We start from the raw sequence: 17,838 nt of genomic DNA, 5'->3' as shown, positions 1-17,838 counted from the left end.
TCTCAGTCATGAGTAATGAGGAAACCAGAACAGGATTTACTGACATATTCAGAGGTGATGTCATCGAGTTATGGTCCAGACTCCTGCCATTCTATGATTTAATGAGGAATTCCTCATGCGCTCCAGCTAAAGGTAAAACAATACGAGGACATCAGAGATGTGGAAAATAGAAGGGTTTTTTTTTTCCTACACAAAAGCACATTTTGTTTTCCATCTGTTTACAAAGCAAACCATTTGTCCAATTAAAAGAATTCAGGATGTGGAAGGGGTTAAAGGGTATGAGTTGAAATTTTCATCAGTGAAGAAACTTCAAAGATCTTTTTTTTTTTATTCACTAAATTGTCTCCCTTCAGGTGGAGACCATCAAAACATTTCAACCTTGGTGAAAAATAGCATGAGCAGGAATGCTGTTTTGCCCCAAATGTGCACTTGAAGTCACCCGGAAAGCTTCACAGTTCAGTGGTAAAGGCTTTCCAAAGCCTCAGGAGGTGCTGTAACCACACACACACTCACTCACTCTCTCTCATCTCCATACTATCAGGCAAAGAAGCAAAAATGACAGACAGCCCAAAGGTCTGACCTCACCAAATAATAACAGGCCTTCAGCTGTTTGCGCAGTGAAACAGAGGAGCATGAAACGCTGCACCGAGGCCACATGAGGGAGAATCATCTCCGTTATGACCCACTCAGAGTGCAATAAACCTGCCTGCTGTACAAACAGAACCTGCCACTGGCCTGTAATAAAGCAAGTCGCTCTTTTATCCTTCATCCTCGCGTACACGCACGCAGAGTTCTGGCACATCATATGTCAACAGTGTGTGTGTGTTATCCCGAGGAGATGAGAAACAACGAGACTACTTCAGAGACACATCCTGAAGCTTCTAAACTATCCTTGAGATCAGCCAGCATACTCAAAGCCTATCTGAACATCAATCTTTAGTGCCATGATAGCATTTCAGACCCGCTGAAAACATTAACGTTTGTCCAAATTTAGTCCAGAACTGAAGTGATAGTTCAGAAAAATAAAAAAATCACATTTACAGAATTGTTCAAATGTAGTGAGTGAGTCAGCCAGCCAAGACATTTTTTTGGTATCTGATATTTGCTTCTTTAGTTTTGCACGAGTGCTATAAGTGTAATGTAGCAAACAAGTAATGGAAGTCTCTCCCCCAAAGTCTCTTCAGTGGTGTCACACTTGCTGGTGTGGTTTATGACACTTACTGTGATCTATTAAGCCCATTCTATAATGGCGGGTACATTTCAAGTGTTGAAAGAAAGCAAACAAACAAACAAAAAAATTAGTTAGTTATCAGCAACCCTGTTATTGTCAAACTGGGCAATCCGTTAACAGAGCTGACGATAACAAAGCTGATGTTTTCCGCCATTTTGTGTCTTAACTCCATATGACTCTTAACCTCAAACTAGCGACCACATGGCATGTATAAAAACAGAATTTTATGGATTTGAATCATATTATTGGTTTTTAAAAAATGAGTGAGAGATTCACGACAATATCACAATAACAGATTTGACGAATAATTAATCGACTGTTGGTGTAAAATCCTCAACATTTTGTTCAAATTAATGACAGAAGAAACATAACGTACCTCACTGCCTTTCTGAAGTTTCCCACCAGAGGAAGTGACATCACTCAGTGCGGGTGCCGTACGTATTATTAAAAGTCTTTGTGGATTTTATGTGGTTTAAAACAGGGTTAACAGAGTTGACAAGAACATTGGGGTGGCTGAAATTTCACATAATACAGAAAAAAGACTTTCTATGCAAATGATTTTATAACATCTAACAGAATAAGCCCCCAAAAACAGATTGCTAGACTGAATCACTTCATGTTTATTTGAGTTGAATGGATGAATCAGGAGCTGAAGGCAGCTAATAATGTGGGGAGAGGGGTGGGAGTCATTTAGTTAATGTTTTATGGCTAAAATGTACATCAAGCATTGCTGTTGATGAAAGTTTGTCGTCATTTGCATTATTGTTCAAAACTGATTCAATAAAGATTTCTTTTGTGGAAAATAACAAAAGGTTTATCTGGAGACACAAAACGTACCCCGAATTCTAGAATGACCCATAAATAAAAACAAAACACTGAAACTGGAATTACTTTGTACTGACGTTGACGTTTGACGTTGTACTGATAACTGGAATGGCTTTGTACTTAGTCCCCCTGTCGGCCCCGCCTCCCAAAGTTTGAATGCAAAATTTATAGCTAAAAGCTGGAAATAGTGTAGATGACATGAGGTGAATCATATCTACGTGCAACACTAAGCTTTGTATCAGGCTTTCTGTTCCTGTGGACACTCTAAAGATTTGGACTTCCAAAAAATTAGTTTTTGTCCAAGTTTCACCCATACCTGAGTGGATAATCTCACCTGGATACTGTAGAGTTGTACCAAACAGCTGATGATCTACCCGTAAAGACTGTCCTGTATTCATCTGCTCATACTGAACATCTTTTCAACCCACTCAGTACTGTTTGACTTTATTGCATACAGGTGAGATTATACAGTGGTGCTTGAAAGTTTGTGAACCCTTTAGAATTTTCTATATTTCTGCATAAATATGACCTAAAACCTCATCAGATTTTCACACAAGTCCTAAAAGTAGATAAAGAGAACCCAGTTAAAGAAATGAGACAAAAATATTATACTTGTTCATTTATTTATTCAGGAAAATGATCCAATATTACATATCTGTGAGTGGCAAAAGTATGTGAACCTCTAGGATTAGCAGTTAATTTGAAGGTGAAATTAGAGTCAGGTGTTTTCAATCAATGGGATGACAATCAGGTGTGAGTGGGCACCCTGTTTTATTTAAAGAACAGGGATCTATCAAAGTCTGATCTTCACAACACATGTTTGTGGAAGTGTATCATGGCACAAACAAAGGAGATTTCTGAGGACCTCAGAAAAAGCGTTGTTGATACTCATCAGGCTGGAAAAGGTTACAAAACCATCTCTAAAGAGTTTGGACTCCACCAATCCACAGTCAGACAGATTGTGTACAAATGGAGGAAATTCAAGACCATTGTTACCCTCTCCAGGAGTGGTCGACCAATAAAAATCACTCCAAGAGCAAGGTGTGTAATAGTCGGCGAGGTCACAAAGGACCCCAGGGTAACTTCTAAACAACTGAAGGCCTCTCTTACATTGGTTAATGTTAATGTTCATGAGTCCACCATCAGGAGAACACTGAACAACAATGGTGTGCATGGCAGGGTTGTAAGGAGAAAGCCACTGCTCTACAAAAAGAACATTGCTGCTCATCTGCAGTTTGCTAAAGATCACCTGGACAAGCCAGAAGGCTATTGGAAAAATGTTTTGTGGACGGATGAGACCAAAATAGAACTTTTTGGTTTAAATGAGAAGCATTATGTTTGGAGAAAGGAAAACACTGCATTCCAGCACAAGAACCTTATCCCATCTGTGAAACATGGTGGTGGTAGTATCATGGTTTGGGCCTGTTTTGCTGCATCTGGGCCACGACAGCTTGCCATCATTGACGGAACAATGAATTCTGAATTATACCAGCGAATTCTAAAGGAAAATGTCAGGACATCTGTCCATGAACTGAATCTCAAGAGAAGGTGGGTCATGCAGCAAGACAACGACCCTAAGCACACAAGTCGTTCTACCAAAGAATGGTTAAAGAAGAATAAAGTTAATGTTCTGGAATGGCCAAGTCAAAGTCCTGACCTTAATCCAATCAAAATGTTGTGGAAGGACCTGCAGTGAGCAGTTCATGTGAGGAAACCCACCAACATCCCAGAGTTGAAGCTGTACTGTATGGAGCAATGGGCTAAAATTCCTCCAAGCCGGTGTGCAGGACAGATCAACAGTTACCGGAAACGTTTAGTTGCAGTTATTGCTCCACAAGGGGGTCACACCAGATACTGAAAGCAAAGGTTCACATACTTTTGCCACTCACAGATATGTAATATTGGATCATTTTCCTCAATAAATAAATGGCCAAGTATAATATTTTTGTCTCATTTGTTTAAATGGTTTCTATTTATCGACTTTTAGGACTTGTGTGAAAATCTGATGTTGTTTTAGGTCATATTGATGTAGAAATATAGAAAATTATGAAGGGTTCACAAACTTTCAAGCACCACTGTAATTCCACTATGTGGTGTCACCCAGTAGAGGATGAGTTCTTTCAAGGTGTCTTCATCATGTCGTTTCATGTAGTTTTTCTTTGCCAATATCACTTTTGGCTTGCTCATTGGGGATATAAATCTACTACTCAAGCTTGATTGTGGTCATATCTATTGTTAAAAGCACTATAAAGTACTCCCTCCACTCCTTCTGTCCCTCTCTGAGTTCCATGTCAACCCTGAGATCGAGATGCTGATCTCTTCTGCTCCTCGGACCTGCCTGATCCATCCTGATACCCTACGTCTGGCTGGAGTCTCATCACATTGCTCCTGTGGAGGACGGCCCCGTATGGACAGTCGAAAGTCACACTTGGAAGATGCTCTGGACACTTACAGTAATGTATTTATGGCTGAGGACTACAGTTGACTTGCTAACTTTAGGACTGCAGTTGTCATGAACAGTTTTGCACTCAAGTTTCCATCAATGAACAGTTTATTATTTCAACAAAACAAATTTCTTGTTAAAACTATAATGAATTTCCTGGTTACATGGTTATACTTTGTGATTTATAGGACACTGTTATAGAAGCGAGTGATTTATAATCACATTGTCTGTTATCACCCAAATGAGGATGGGTTCCATTTTGAGTCTCATTCCACTCGAGGTTTCTTCATGTCGTCTGAGGGAGTTTTTCTTTGCCACCGTTGCCACAGGCTTGTTCATTGGGGATAGATTAGGGATAAAAATTAATTCATGTTTAAAGTCTTTAAATTTCTGTAAAGTTGCTTTGCGACAATGTCTATTGTTAAAAGCGCTATGCAAATAAACTTGACTTGACTTAAATTGAATTGAACCTCAATCCTACTGTTGTAAGTGAGCTAAATGATAGCCAGCTGGCCACCAGGGGAGGGCACCATTGTCAAGAGAGATGGTTTTATTTAAGAACTGTCTTCTTCTTCAGTTTTTGTTTTTGCAAACTTCCTGTTTACCTGTTTTTCACCTTTCCGGTGTAATGCCTGCTCATCTTGTTGAGATAAAGTTACGTTCTGAGTTAGAAGTGTCGAGTGATTCACTTTCTTGCATGCCGAAGTTACCACACCTACCTCATAGTATGACGTGGCTCAATTTGATCTTAAAGTCTATAGGAGTTCCCCAGGAGTCATTTTATGGTCCATTCATGTTCAAAGTAATGTTGATTGATGATAAATTTTCACTTTCAGTTTAAATGATAAATATGTATTATGTATGATATTTTACACAGTTATGAGTTCAGGAAGAAGACTACAGACCTTGATATTGCCTTTTGAAATATATGAAGATTTACTTAGTAGAAGACAGTTTTAATCATCATGTACACAAGTACAGTACAGTGAAATTCTTTTCTTTACATATCTCAGCTTGGTAGGAAGGAGGTGAGGGTAAAGGGCTCAATGGCTAGTCTGAGTCTAAAACTCGCATCTATCTGTGGTGGGTTTCCCCCAAAGCCTCTTGACATTAAGAGCATCTTAACTAGGAGAGTGTTCATTGTGCTGCCCACTCTACCGTTTAACAATGATCTTTGTGCTATGATGCTTATGGGACACTGGGCACTGATCGGTAGCCCAGTGAGGCACCACTACCCCAAATTGGGTGTTGACGATTCCCAGAAGTACTGCGTACCAGGTCAATGCATTGAATAGACAGCGTGAGCCTTTATTCCAGGGTTGTTCAACTAGCCAGCCATGCTCCAGATGCAGACCCAGCAAAGCATTTCAGAGAACTGAAAAGAAAAAATACTGGAGCAGAAAGCTCATCAAACATTATGACTTCAATAGCAAGTCCCTTGTTGGCTTATCCAAATACAATCATTTATATAAATTATTGAGCTGAAGGCAGGACATTGGACAGGATGATGATCCTTCGGGGTAGAAGATGACCATGACTTCAATTTGGTGGGTGGTGGTTATAGTTCTGGAGGTGACTGTTGAGGCCAATCCAGGCTTTGAAGGTACGCCCACATGTCGGGCATGTATGGGTAGGTGCTGTAGTGGGAGTGGTAATAATTCCAGCCTTCCACATAGCTCATTTCTTCTGGACCTCGGCGATGCGTGTCATCTCTGCTGCACTTGCGCCACTGGTGAGCTTTGCTTACCATGCTGGATGATCTTGAGCAAGCAGCTCCTAGGAGTTGAGATCAATTCTTCTGCCCCCTGATCAGCGCTTACTTTGGCACAGCTCTCCATACAACAATTGTTTCGGCAGTCGACTGTCTGGCATCCTGACAACATGGCTGGTCCATCTGGCTTGGGCTTTCTGCAGGAGTGTTGATGCTGGGAAGTCTAGCTCAGAAAGAAGAGAACTTTCCCAGACTAATAGTTTTTTTCCCCTTTCTTTTTATTATACCTTCTCTGAGTAGTGAACTGATTATATGAATCGTTAAAAAAACAATGAAATAATCCATCCATCCATAATCACTTATCCTGTGCAGGGTTGTGGGCAAACTGGAGCCTATCCCAGCTGACTATGGGCAAGAGGCAGGGTATACAATAGACAAGTTACCAGGTCATTGCAGGCCTGACACACAGAGACAAACAACCATTCACACTCACGGTCAATTTGGCACCACCAATTAGCCTAACCTGTATGTCTTTGGACTGTGGGGGAAACCGAGCACCCAGAGGAAACCCACACAGACACGGGGAGAATATGCAAACTCCACACAGAAAGGCCCCAGTCGGCCGCTGGGCTCGAACCCAGAACCTTCTTGCTGTGAGGTGACAGTGCTTACCACTACATCACCGTGCTGCCCACAATGAAATCAGTGTTTGGAAAAAGAATGGACAAAGAAGTATTGAGTTATCCTGAGCTTCCAGTTGAAAACAGATGCATCTCATCTGTTCAGAGTCTGCGCCTCTAGTCAAAAGTGGTAACATGAAGCACTAATATGCAAAGCACATAAGCAATAGAAATCATCTTAGTTGTAGCCATTAAACTAATCATTAATGGTTAAGTGTTAAAAGGTAACTAGTGTTCACTGGCGAATGTTAGTGGCTTATCAGGGACCTTGTAAGTAAGACATTCTATGTACCTGGAATTTGAATGAATAATCCTGATCTATTCCATTCCAACTGAATAAATGTATACTCAGCAAAAATAAAAACTTGACACTCATTATTTTTCAAATAGTGTTTAGAAACTTTTCTTGAAAGAGTTCTTGTTGTGATTATGGTTAAATGCATTGTCAAGGGCATTACGTCACACATTCATTCTACTGGTCGGGCCTACGTAGCATGTGCGAGAGCACTGCACGCTAAAATCACGTTTCCACGTGACACAAGTGACGTGACCTATTGATACACGTGCAATTGATCTCACGGTAGCAGAGTAGAGTGTCATCTCAGAAAAACAAGGTTTTATGGTTAATTATTCGTTAATTTGCAATGCCACGACTGTCAAACATTCAGCGTGAACGTGCCATTGGCATGCTGAGTACGGGAACATCCGTCACTGACGTTGCGAGGGTTATGGGATGCAGTCGACAGACCATCCATAATCTCCAGACACGTCTCCATCAAACTGGCACCACAGGAACCACTGGAACCCTCCACAGAACTTGCAGGAGCTTGGTGCCATGTTGGTACAAATATGGCGGCGCATTCCCCAAGCTGTGTTCAGACGCATCATCCAATCCATGAGGAAACGTTGTATCGCAGTTGTGAACGCCCATGGAGGACACACCCGATATTGACATGATTTCATTAAGTTGTGACTCACAGTTTTTGATCATGGACATTGTCGTCGCATTTCCGGTGGAACCGATTCCATGACAAACATGATCTGTATGCTATAGCATCTTTAATGACAAGATAATTGAATACAATCGTTATTTCAAACCTATTTTCCAAAATGTTCAAATTATTGACTTTGAAACGAGTGTAAAGTTTTTATTTTTGTTGAGTTTATTAAACAGATAAGAAAAGATGCTCCACTTGATCTTTGCAACTAGGCTGAGAAGTGTTTACTAAAAAAAAAAAAGTAGAAAGAGACGTCCATTACACGTTCCAGTATTTTTAAAATAATGAAGCAAATGTTAGACACCAAACACATCTTTTGCCTGAATAACTTCTGTTAAGGTAAAAAAAAAATGCTAAGTTGTGTTTGGTTGCAAACAGCAACATATCTCAAGGCCTAAGAAGAGAGTTGGCATACATTTTATTCTCAATTAGAAGATCCTGGCAAGCCCACTGCATCCTTATTATGGCAATTTCACTGATTACTTCATGAGTAAATACACTTGTGCTTAATCACTGTGTAAAATAAAAGAGCAATTGAGAAACAGAATGAAAAAAGGAGTATTAAGTCATTAAAGTGAAGTCTTCAACATGATCAGAAACACTCCTCAGCTGGGTCTGATGCACTACCACACTGGAACTAAATGTAGAATAATTCCACATTGAAAGGCTCTTATTTTCTCCACTTAGTCACGCATGGAAACGGAAACATCTCTCTTTCCACACACGAAACTTCAGGACTTGGCATCCAGCTGCACGGTCAGGCCTTGAAAAATCAGGTTCACAAGATTCATCTTATGCCAGGCTTATTAAAAGCTCCAAGCAACTTAATCCGCACACATACACACTCTTATTCACATTTTCTTTTCAGATATACGTCTCAATTAGCATGCAGTGTTTCACACAGATGTACTGCAGGAGCTGGGCTTAAAGTTTAACGCTAAAACATTTTCCTTTCTCTTAAATGGTTTGTTACTAATCCCGCCCTTGGCAAGACTTGAAATGTCTATAAATAACTCGATACAAATCTACACTCGTGTGTGTTCTTTCCTCCAGCCAGTGATGGATGTAGATGTTAAATAAAGAGAGTGTATTGTATGGCACGTTCTGTTTTCTTTTCTGGATAAATCCAAGTTTAAAAGGGTTCGCTGAATTGCCATGGTCAGAATGAATTTCACTGTTTAAATACGATCCTAAATTTTATAGCATTTCATATATTCAAAGGCAGAACTGCTGAATATTTACATATTTTCTCGTGCTGTATTCTTATCCATCTAACATACTGTTTATACTTACTGAAAGTGAGGGAGTGAGTGAGTAATGTTCATTAGAACTCTGTCTGAGAGGAAGGACAGAAAAAATGCTAATCAGTCATCCAACCATCTGGCTGAAATACATAGCTTAAACACATCAGTAAGTTTAGATAAAACCTCACTAATAATTAAACACTGAACTGCAACACTGATGAAAGGCTGAATACTGAATATAAAATTGATATTATAATAAGTAGATTTACATTTCCTGAAGGGCGGCACGGTGGTGTAGTGGTTAGCGCTGTCGCCTCACAGCAAGAAGGTCCGGGTTCGAGCCCCGTGGCCGGCGAGGGCCTTTCTGTGTGGAGTTTGCATGTTCTCCCCGTGTCTGCGTGGGTTTCCTCCGGGTGCTCCGGTTTCCCCCACAGTCCAAAGACATGCAGGTTAGGTTAACTGGTGACTCTAAATTGACCGTAGGTGTGAATGTGAGTGTGAATGGTTGTCTGTGTCTATGTGTCAGCCCTGTGATGACCTGGCGACTTGTCCAGGGTGTACCCCGCCTTTCGCCCGTAGTCAGCTGGGATAGGCTCCAGCTTGCTTGCGACCCTGTAGAAGGATAAAGCGGCTAGAGATAATGAGATGAGACATTTCCTGAAGGATAGTGATAGTGAAGGATAAAAAAGTGATATATTTCAAAATATTATAAATTAAGTCAAATCCAGTGTTGGTTGTAATGCACTGCTATTCAGTATAAGCTGTTCAGTATAAGATATTCAGTATGAGCTCTTCAGATTTAGCTGTTCAGTATAAACTATTCAGTAGAAAGTTTTCAGTGTGGCCTGTCCAAGACTGAGCTTTTCAATATAAGCTGTTCAGTATCAGCACTTCGGTTTTAGCTGTTGAGTGTAAGCTGTCCAGTACGAGCTGTTCAGTATAAGATGTTCGGCATGAGCGCTTTGGTTTTAGCTGTTTTCAGTATGGGCTGTCCAGAATGAGCTTTTTAATATGAGCTGCTCAGTATAAGCTGTCCTGTACAAACATTTCAGATTTAGCTGTTCTGTATAGGTTGTTCATTACGAGCCCTTTGGTTTTAGCTGTTCAGTATAAGTTTTTCCATATGGGCTGTCCATTATGAGCTTTTCAATTTAAGCTGTTCAGTTTCAGCTCTTCCGTTTAAGCTGTTCAGTATAAGCTGTTCGGCATGAGCTCCTTGGTTTTAGCTGTTTTCAGTATGGGCTGTCCAGTATGAGCTTTTTAATATAAGCTGTTCAGTATAAGCAGCTCAGTATGAACATTTCAGTTTTAACTGTTCAGTATAGGCTGTTCATTATGAGCCTTCGGTTTTAGCTGTTCCGTATAATGTTTTCAGTATGGGCTGTCCAATATAAGATGTTCAGTATAAGCTGTTTGGTACAAGCTGTTCGGTTTCAGTATAAGCTGTCCAGTATGACCTGTTCAGTACGAGTTCTTCGGTTTTAACTGTTTTCAGTACATACTGTCCAGAATTAGCTGTTCAGTAAAAAAAACGTTCAGTATGAACCCTTCAGTTTCAGCTGTTCAGTACACAATATTTGGTATGAGTTCATTTTTAGCTGTTCATGTAAACTGTCCAGTATGAGCTTTTCCATATAAGCTGCTCAGTATGAACATTTCGGTTTTAGCTGTTCAGGATAAAATATTCGGTATGAACACTTCAGTTTTAGATGTTCAGTATAAGGTTTTCAGTATGGGCTGTCCAATATGAGCTGTTCAGTACAAGCACTTCGGTTTTAGCTGTTTAGAATAAGGTTTTCAGTACTGGCTGTCCAGTATGAGCCCCTCGGTTTTAGCTGTTCAGTATAAGCTGTTCAATATGAGATGTTCAGTACAAGTGCTTCGGTTTTAGCTGTTCAGGATAAGCTGTTCAATATGAGATGTTCAGTACAAGTGCTTCAGTTTTAGCTGTTCAGGATAAAATATTTGGTATGAACACTTCAGTTTTAGCTGTTCAGAATAAGGTTTTCAGTACTGACCGTCCAGTATGAGCTGTTCAGTATAACCTGCTCAGTATGAGCACTTCGGTTTGGGTGGTTCAGAATAAGGTTTTCAGTATTCGCTGTCCAGTATAAGCTGCTCAGTATGAGCGCTTCAGTTTTAGCTGTTCAGTAGGAGATGTTCAGTCTGAGCTGTTCCGTATGTAATGTTCGGTATAAGGTTTTCAGTATGGGCTATCCAGTATGAGCTATTCAGTAAAAGCTGTTCATTACGAGCTGTTCAGAATGAAATGACCCTGGGTTGGAGTGCTCCAGCTGCCTTTCATTCTACTTGAGCTCTGAATGTGTTTAAATCTCAAATATTTGAGTCCAGGCCTAATAGAGAAAAGATGCAGGAGCAGGTCCAGGGTCAGTGTGTTTGTAAGTGCAGGTCCACATCTGCACCCATCACACATTTCCTGATCCAGGCCAGAGTGAACCACAGAGAGAAATGGCAGGAGTGTAAGCATTAGCAATCGTCTCTGAATCCAGTGTCTGAACAAATAGCTCTTAGTAAACATTGTCTGCTCGGAGTTGGAGAACTTGGCTGCTGCGTGAACAGGCTCAGATTTTGTTTTTTTAGGCTGATTATTTTTGACCGAATGCTGGCTTGACAGCTTTTCGCTCATTTTGTTTCATTTTGGAAGTTCAAAAAGCCAAGATCCCCAGAGAACCCTGAAATTTCCTGATAATCAGACGAGATAATGGACAGCCCTGTTGTTCGGCCACATAGTGCACTTTTGTTAATTTCAGTTAAAATTGTAATTGTGTAATGTCTGACCTTTAAGTTTATAAACCCCCAAGAATAGCTGATCATCTCTACAGTCAGAGGACATTTTGGGACAGCTCTAACTGAGCTCCTACCCAAAACTCTTCACCAAATCAGATTTTTTTTTTTTAAACACAAGTACTGAGAAAGACTTTTTGACAGAAAACAAATGACACCCAAATACCAAGCTATATAAATCGCAATCAGATCAAAAGCGGAGATAACTATTTCGCTAGAATTATTTGAAAATGTATAAATGTACTTTAAAAAAAAACTTTTCAAATTTTTTGTTTCCTACTCTTTGCCATTGACGCGTTTTGTTTTTAATTTGGAGAAAGCATGCCTTTCACACATACATCATTGTCTCTCTCTTTTAAGAAATGATTGTGTTCTGCTTTTCTTTTTTGTAATACTTTTTGTCTTCATTTTTTCTTCTCTCTGACTTCAATGGACATGATATTCTAATATTGCTAACAAAGTCCTTATTGTCCTCCTAAGAAGGGACGAAGGGAGTGGTGTTAGGATTTTTTTTTAATCAAATAAAATTATGTCCATTATGTCAAATTTGTACAAATCCTGTATAATCATGGGGCCTTCAGTGCACATTTCCTGCATTAAAGAATAGATCATATGTTTTCAATATAAATATTAACTGGAAAAAGTTTGTAAAATCAACACAGAGCAGCAGATTTCTTTAGCTTTTTTCTACACTGTAGCGCTTATTAAAGATCATGTAAAGCAAGACCACCACCTAGTGGCAGCATGTCTCTCACACACAAGTCTAACCAACAGGCTGGCTGTTAGAAAAATGGATTTATGAAAAGTGATAAAGGCTCAACAATCCCTGGTCCTGTGTTTTTCAACCACTGGGCTGTGGCCCACTGAGCGCCATCATCATCATGGTTTCCATCGTGGCTCTCATACGACCTTGGGGCACTCCTGACTGAACACACGATCCGGCAGTTGCATAAACTTCACTCTATCCACCATGGTCCTTCAAGCCTGCTGCACGTCAATGCTCAGCAGGCTTTCTACTCTATTGCATATTCTTCTTGAATTTCTCAGGTCGAACAGCACCTGCTTCTGGGGTTCGCCATTTTCCAGCTGGCACATGTGACTTATATACAGTGGTGCTTGAAAGTTGGTGAACCCTTTAGAATTTTCTATATTTCTGCATGAATATGACCTAAAACAAGATCAGATTTTCACAAAAGTCCTAAAAAGTAGATAAAGAGAACCCAGTTAAACAAATTAGACAAAAAAAGTAATTTATTTATGAAGGAAAATGATCCAATATTGCATATCTGTGAGTGGCAAAAGTATGTGAACCTTTGCTTTCAGTATCTGGTGTGACCCCCTTGTGCAGCAATAACTGCAACTAAATGTTTCCGGTAACTGTTGATCAGTCCTGCACACCAGCTTGGAGGAATTTTAGCCCGTTCCTCCGTACAGAACAGCTTCAACTCTGGGATGTTGGTGGGTTTCCTCACATGAACTGATCACTTCAGGTCCTTCCACAACATTTCGATTGGATTAAGGTCAGGACTTTGACTTGTTCATTCCAAAACATTAACTTTATTCTTCTTTAACCATTCTTTGGTGGAACGACTTGTGTGCTTAGGGTCGTTGTCTTGCTGCATGACCCACCTTCTCTTGAGATTCACTTCATGGACAGATGTCCTGACATTTTCCTTTAGAATTCGCTGGTCTCATCTCATCTCATTATCTCTAGCCACTTTATCCTGTTCTACAGGGTCGCAGGCAAGCTGGAGCCTATCCCAGCTGACTACGGGCGAAAGGCGGGGTACAACCTGGACAAGTCGCCAGGTCATCACAGGGCTGACACATAGACACAGACAACCATTCACACCTACGGTCAATTTAGAGTCACCAGTTAACCTAACCTGCATGCCTTTGGACTGTGGGGAAAACCAGAGCACCCGGAGGAAACCCACGCGGACACGGGGAGAACATGCAAACTCCGCACAGAAAGGCCCTCGCCGGCCACGGGGCTCGAACCCGGACCTTCTTGCTGTGAGGCGACAGCGCTAACCACTACACCACCGTGCCGCCCTGAATTCGCTGGTATAATTCAGAATTCATTGTTCCATCAATGATGGCAAGCCGACTTGGCCCAGATGCAGCAAAAAAGGCCCCAACCATGATACTACCACCACCATGTTTCACAGATGGGATAAGGTTCTTATGCTGGAATGCAGTGTTTTCCTTTCTCTAAACATAACGCTTCTCATTTAAACCAAAAAGTTCTACTTTGGTCTCATCTGTCCACAAAACATTTTTCCAATAGCCTTCTGGCTTGTCCACGTGATCTTTAGCAAACTGCAGTTGAGCAGCAATGTTCTTTTTGGAGAGCAGTGGCCTTCTCCTTGCAACCCTGCCATGCACACCATTGTTGTTCAGTGTTCTCCTGATGGTGGACTCATGAACTTTAACATTAGCCAATGTGAGAGAGGCCTTCAGTTGCTTAGAAGTTACCCTGGGGTCCTTTGTGACCTCGCCAACAATTACATGCCTTGCTCTTGGAGTGATCTTTGTTGGTCAACCACTCCTGGGGAGGGTAATAATAGTCTTGAATTTCCTCCATTTGTACACAATCTGTCTGACTGTGGATTGGTGGAGTCCAAACTCTCTAGAGATGGTTTTGTAACCTTTTCCAGCCTGATGAGCATCAACAACGCTTTTTCTGAGGTCCTCAGAAATCTCCTTTGTTTGTGCCATGATACACTTCCACAAACGTGTTGTGAAGATCAGACTTTGATGGATCCCTGTTCTTTAAATAAAACAGGGTGCCCACTCACACCTGACTGTCATCCCATTGATTGAAAACACCTGACTCTAATTTCACCTTCAGATTAACTGCTAATCCTAGAGGTTCACATACTTTTGCCACTCACAGATATGTAATATTGGATCATTTTCCTCAATAAATAAATGACCAAGTATAATATTTGTGTCTCATTTGTTTAACTGGGTTCTCTTCATCTACTTTTAGGACTTGTATGAAAATCTGTTGTTTTAGGCCATATTTATGCAGAAATATAGAAAAATTCTAAAGGGTTCACAAATTTTCAAGCACCACTGTATGTGATTGGCTGGCTGGATAATGCCATTAATGAACAGGTGTTTGTAATGAAGTGCTCAGTGAGTGTACACTACTAAATAAATCCAATTTGTTTGTTTAAATATCAGACTTTTATTAGTGAACTGTTTTTTTTAAAGACTCTCTTTGCTACAGAACACTTGGACATCAGTGAGATTTCGACACGCGCCGTATCAGCCTTCACATCGTAGCAGAGAATTAATACACAAACTCTTCCCTGGTTTTTATGTGCTATTTGTCCACAGTATGAATTAATACGGTTTATTAATCGACCACCAATGACCATGTTAGTACTCAGCAGAGCGCTCTGGACTAAAAAGCAACGAACCGTCTACTGAACATCAGAGAAAGCACGAGAGAGAGAGAGAGAGGACATGAACATAGTGACAGAAGGAGAGGGGAAGGAGCTACTCAGAGTTACAGCTCTGCAGGTCAATGACGGCATGCAGGAGAAGATGGAGCGTGTGCGCGCACAAATATACGTGATGTGTAGTGTGTGTAGGTTTTATAAATCACTAAGGGATTGACTGAGGTGGGATTTGATCCTGCCATCACTACTCATGACTGTGTGTGTGTTCAGGCTGCGAGTGGCCCCAGGCTGAGCTCTACGTGGTGTGTGAGCCAGATGAGCTCCACAGCAGATTCTCCTTCCTCGCTCGGCCTGATGGGAGCCGCCAGGTTGCGGAAGTCGTGGCGCATCTTGAAGGATACGGTGACGTCGCCGTCCTCGCGCTGAGGGATCACTTTGATGAAGAAACCGATCTTGTTAGACTTCCTGAAGGCCACCACACTAGAGAGGGAGCAAAAAAAAAAAAAGATCAAATGGAGCAAGAGAGATGAACAAAGAAAGATAGGGAGAAAAGGAGAGATAGGAGATGGATAACACACAAAAAGAAATAAAATAGAAAGGAGGGAAATACAAACAGAGAAAGACAGCCAGATAAAACAGACATCCCAAGAGAGAGAGACTGTTAGAAAGCTAGAGAGAGAGAGAGAGAAGGGAAGAAAGAGGGGAAATACAGATCGTGAGAGATGGAAAAAAGACAGACCTCACAAGAGAGAGACAGAAAGCAAGAGATAGATAGACAGAAAGATGAAGAAAGGGGAAATACAGATAGAGAAATGGACAAAGAAAGGCAGGGGGAAAGGAAGAGAAATATGAGATGGATAAGACAGACAAAGACTGCTAGATAAAAGAAATGGACAAAAGACATCATGAGACAAAGAGCGAGAGAGTGTGAGAAACAGAGCAAGAGAGATGGACAGAGAAATCTAGTGAGAAAAGGAGATGAGATGGATAAGAAAAAAGAAAATACAAAGCGTGAAATACAGACAGATAAAAGACATCATGAGAGAGAAAGAGATGGACAAAAAGATGGGGAGAAAAGGAGAGATGATAAGACAAAAATAAAATTGAAAGATGGCTAGAAGGGAAGAAAGAGGGGAAATACAGACAGAAGAGATGGACAAAAGACAGCCAGAACGAGACGAAGAGCAAGAGAAAGATAGTGTGTAAGAGAATACAGAGTGAAGAAAAAAAAAAGAGCAAGAGAGAGATGAATAGAAAGATGGAGAGGGAAATACAGATCGAGATAGACAGACAGGGAGAAAGAGAGAGAAATATGACAAGATGGATAAGACAGAAAAAGAAATAAAGATGGATCAACAGAGGGAAATACAGACAGAGCAAGAGATGGATAGAAAGACCGTGTGCGCGCGTGTGTGTGACTTGAAGTGAATAAAACACTGATGTGAAAATAAAAACTCCTCCTGAAGACTCCCTGATCAGAAACTGTTAAAGCCCTGACGCACTGACTCCGCCCCCATCGTCCAGATAAAATCTCCTTACGGAAAACTTCATCAGAACAATGACACTTTTTTGTTTTTTTAAACCTAGTTGAAGTGGCTCGTCCAATATATCCTCCTCTGCGTACGAGCTGTTACCATAGAAACAATAGCATTCGCAAGCACATTCATTAATGGATCTAAACCTGTGACTGGCGACGAGTATTACTTTAGTCGCAGAAAATTACTGATGCAGATTAATCCATCAACTCGTCAAGAACAGACACTGTGGGATCACGAGAACACAGACTTTTTTTTCCTTCACCAGCGCAAATAACCTGGAAGATGCGTAGAGCACGAGTTTTTTTTTTTTTTAAAGGGGTGGGGAGATGTGTGTGCTGTCACAACCTTATCAAACGTTTATCAAGTTGCTGAGAAAATGTTTGGAAAACTGACTTGTGGTCTGGAATACTTGTTTGTTTTTGGATACGTCTCCCGTCGGTCATTTTATAGACGCTGTAACCTCCAGGTAGAGGTCTGCGTGGGTCGGATTTTTCAGTCCCGCTCCTGCCCGCAAAGAATTATGATTTTCAGTCCCGCTCCCGCCTGCCATATTTTGTCCCGCTCCCAAATCCCGCATGATGCAGACGTTCGCGTTATTTCTCAGGAAAGTTCTTGTCTTGACACAGCGTGATGGTGCCCCGCCCCCTACTTTGAGTGGATTTGAGCATAAATATCTACAGCTCACGTTCATTATTATTTACCTTGTTTCTGAATTCAGCATGTAGTGTCTCTAATAATAATAATAATAATAATAATAATAATTAGTGCTGTCAAGCGATTAAAATATTTAATCACGAATCGCACATTTTTATCACATGAGAAACCATTGTAATTCTCTGATCAGCATAAAAAAAAAAGTGAATGGGCTTGCTTTGTACCAATGGTGGTTGTTTTTTTTTTTTTTTATTGCAAAGCAGAGCTAGTAAGAGAAGTGAATTGATTTACTGCTT

At 40.7% G+C, this 17,838-nt stretch overlaps 1 protein-coding gene across 2 annotated transcripts in view; it reads right to left on the bottom strand.

The window, feature by feature from the left end:
* Nucleotides 1-15,109: 15,109 nt before the first annotated feature.
* Nucleotides 15,110-17,838, bottom strand: part of dctn4 (dynactin 4) — a 41,320-nt gene continuing 38,591 nt past the window's right edge. For both annotated transcript variants that reach the window (XM_060915353.1, XM_060915354.1), the window contains one exon: nt 15,110-15,830. In XM_060915353.1, coding sequence (XP_060771336.1) covers nt 15,617-15,830 — 214 coding nt within the window. In that variant the 3' untranslated portion in view covers nt 15,110-15,616. The remainder of the gene's footprint in view (nt 15,831-17,838) is intronic.

Source organism: Neoarius graeffei, chromosome 2, assembly GCF_027579695.1.
Source record: "Neoarius graeffei isolate fNeoGra1 chromosome 2, fNeoGra1.pri, whole genome shotgun sequence".
In the NCBI taxonomy this organism is placed as follows: domain Eukaryota; kingdom Metazoa; phylum Chordata; class Actinopteri; order Siluriformes; family Ariidae; genus Neoarius; species Neoarius graeffei.
Note: the sequence above shows the minus strand (reverse complement) of the source record. Positions and strands in the feature narration are given on the sequence as shown.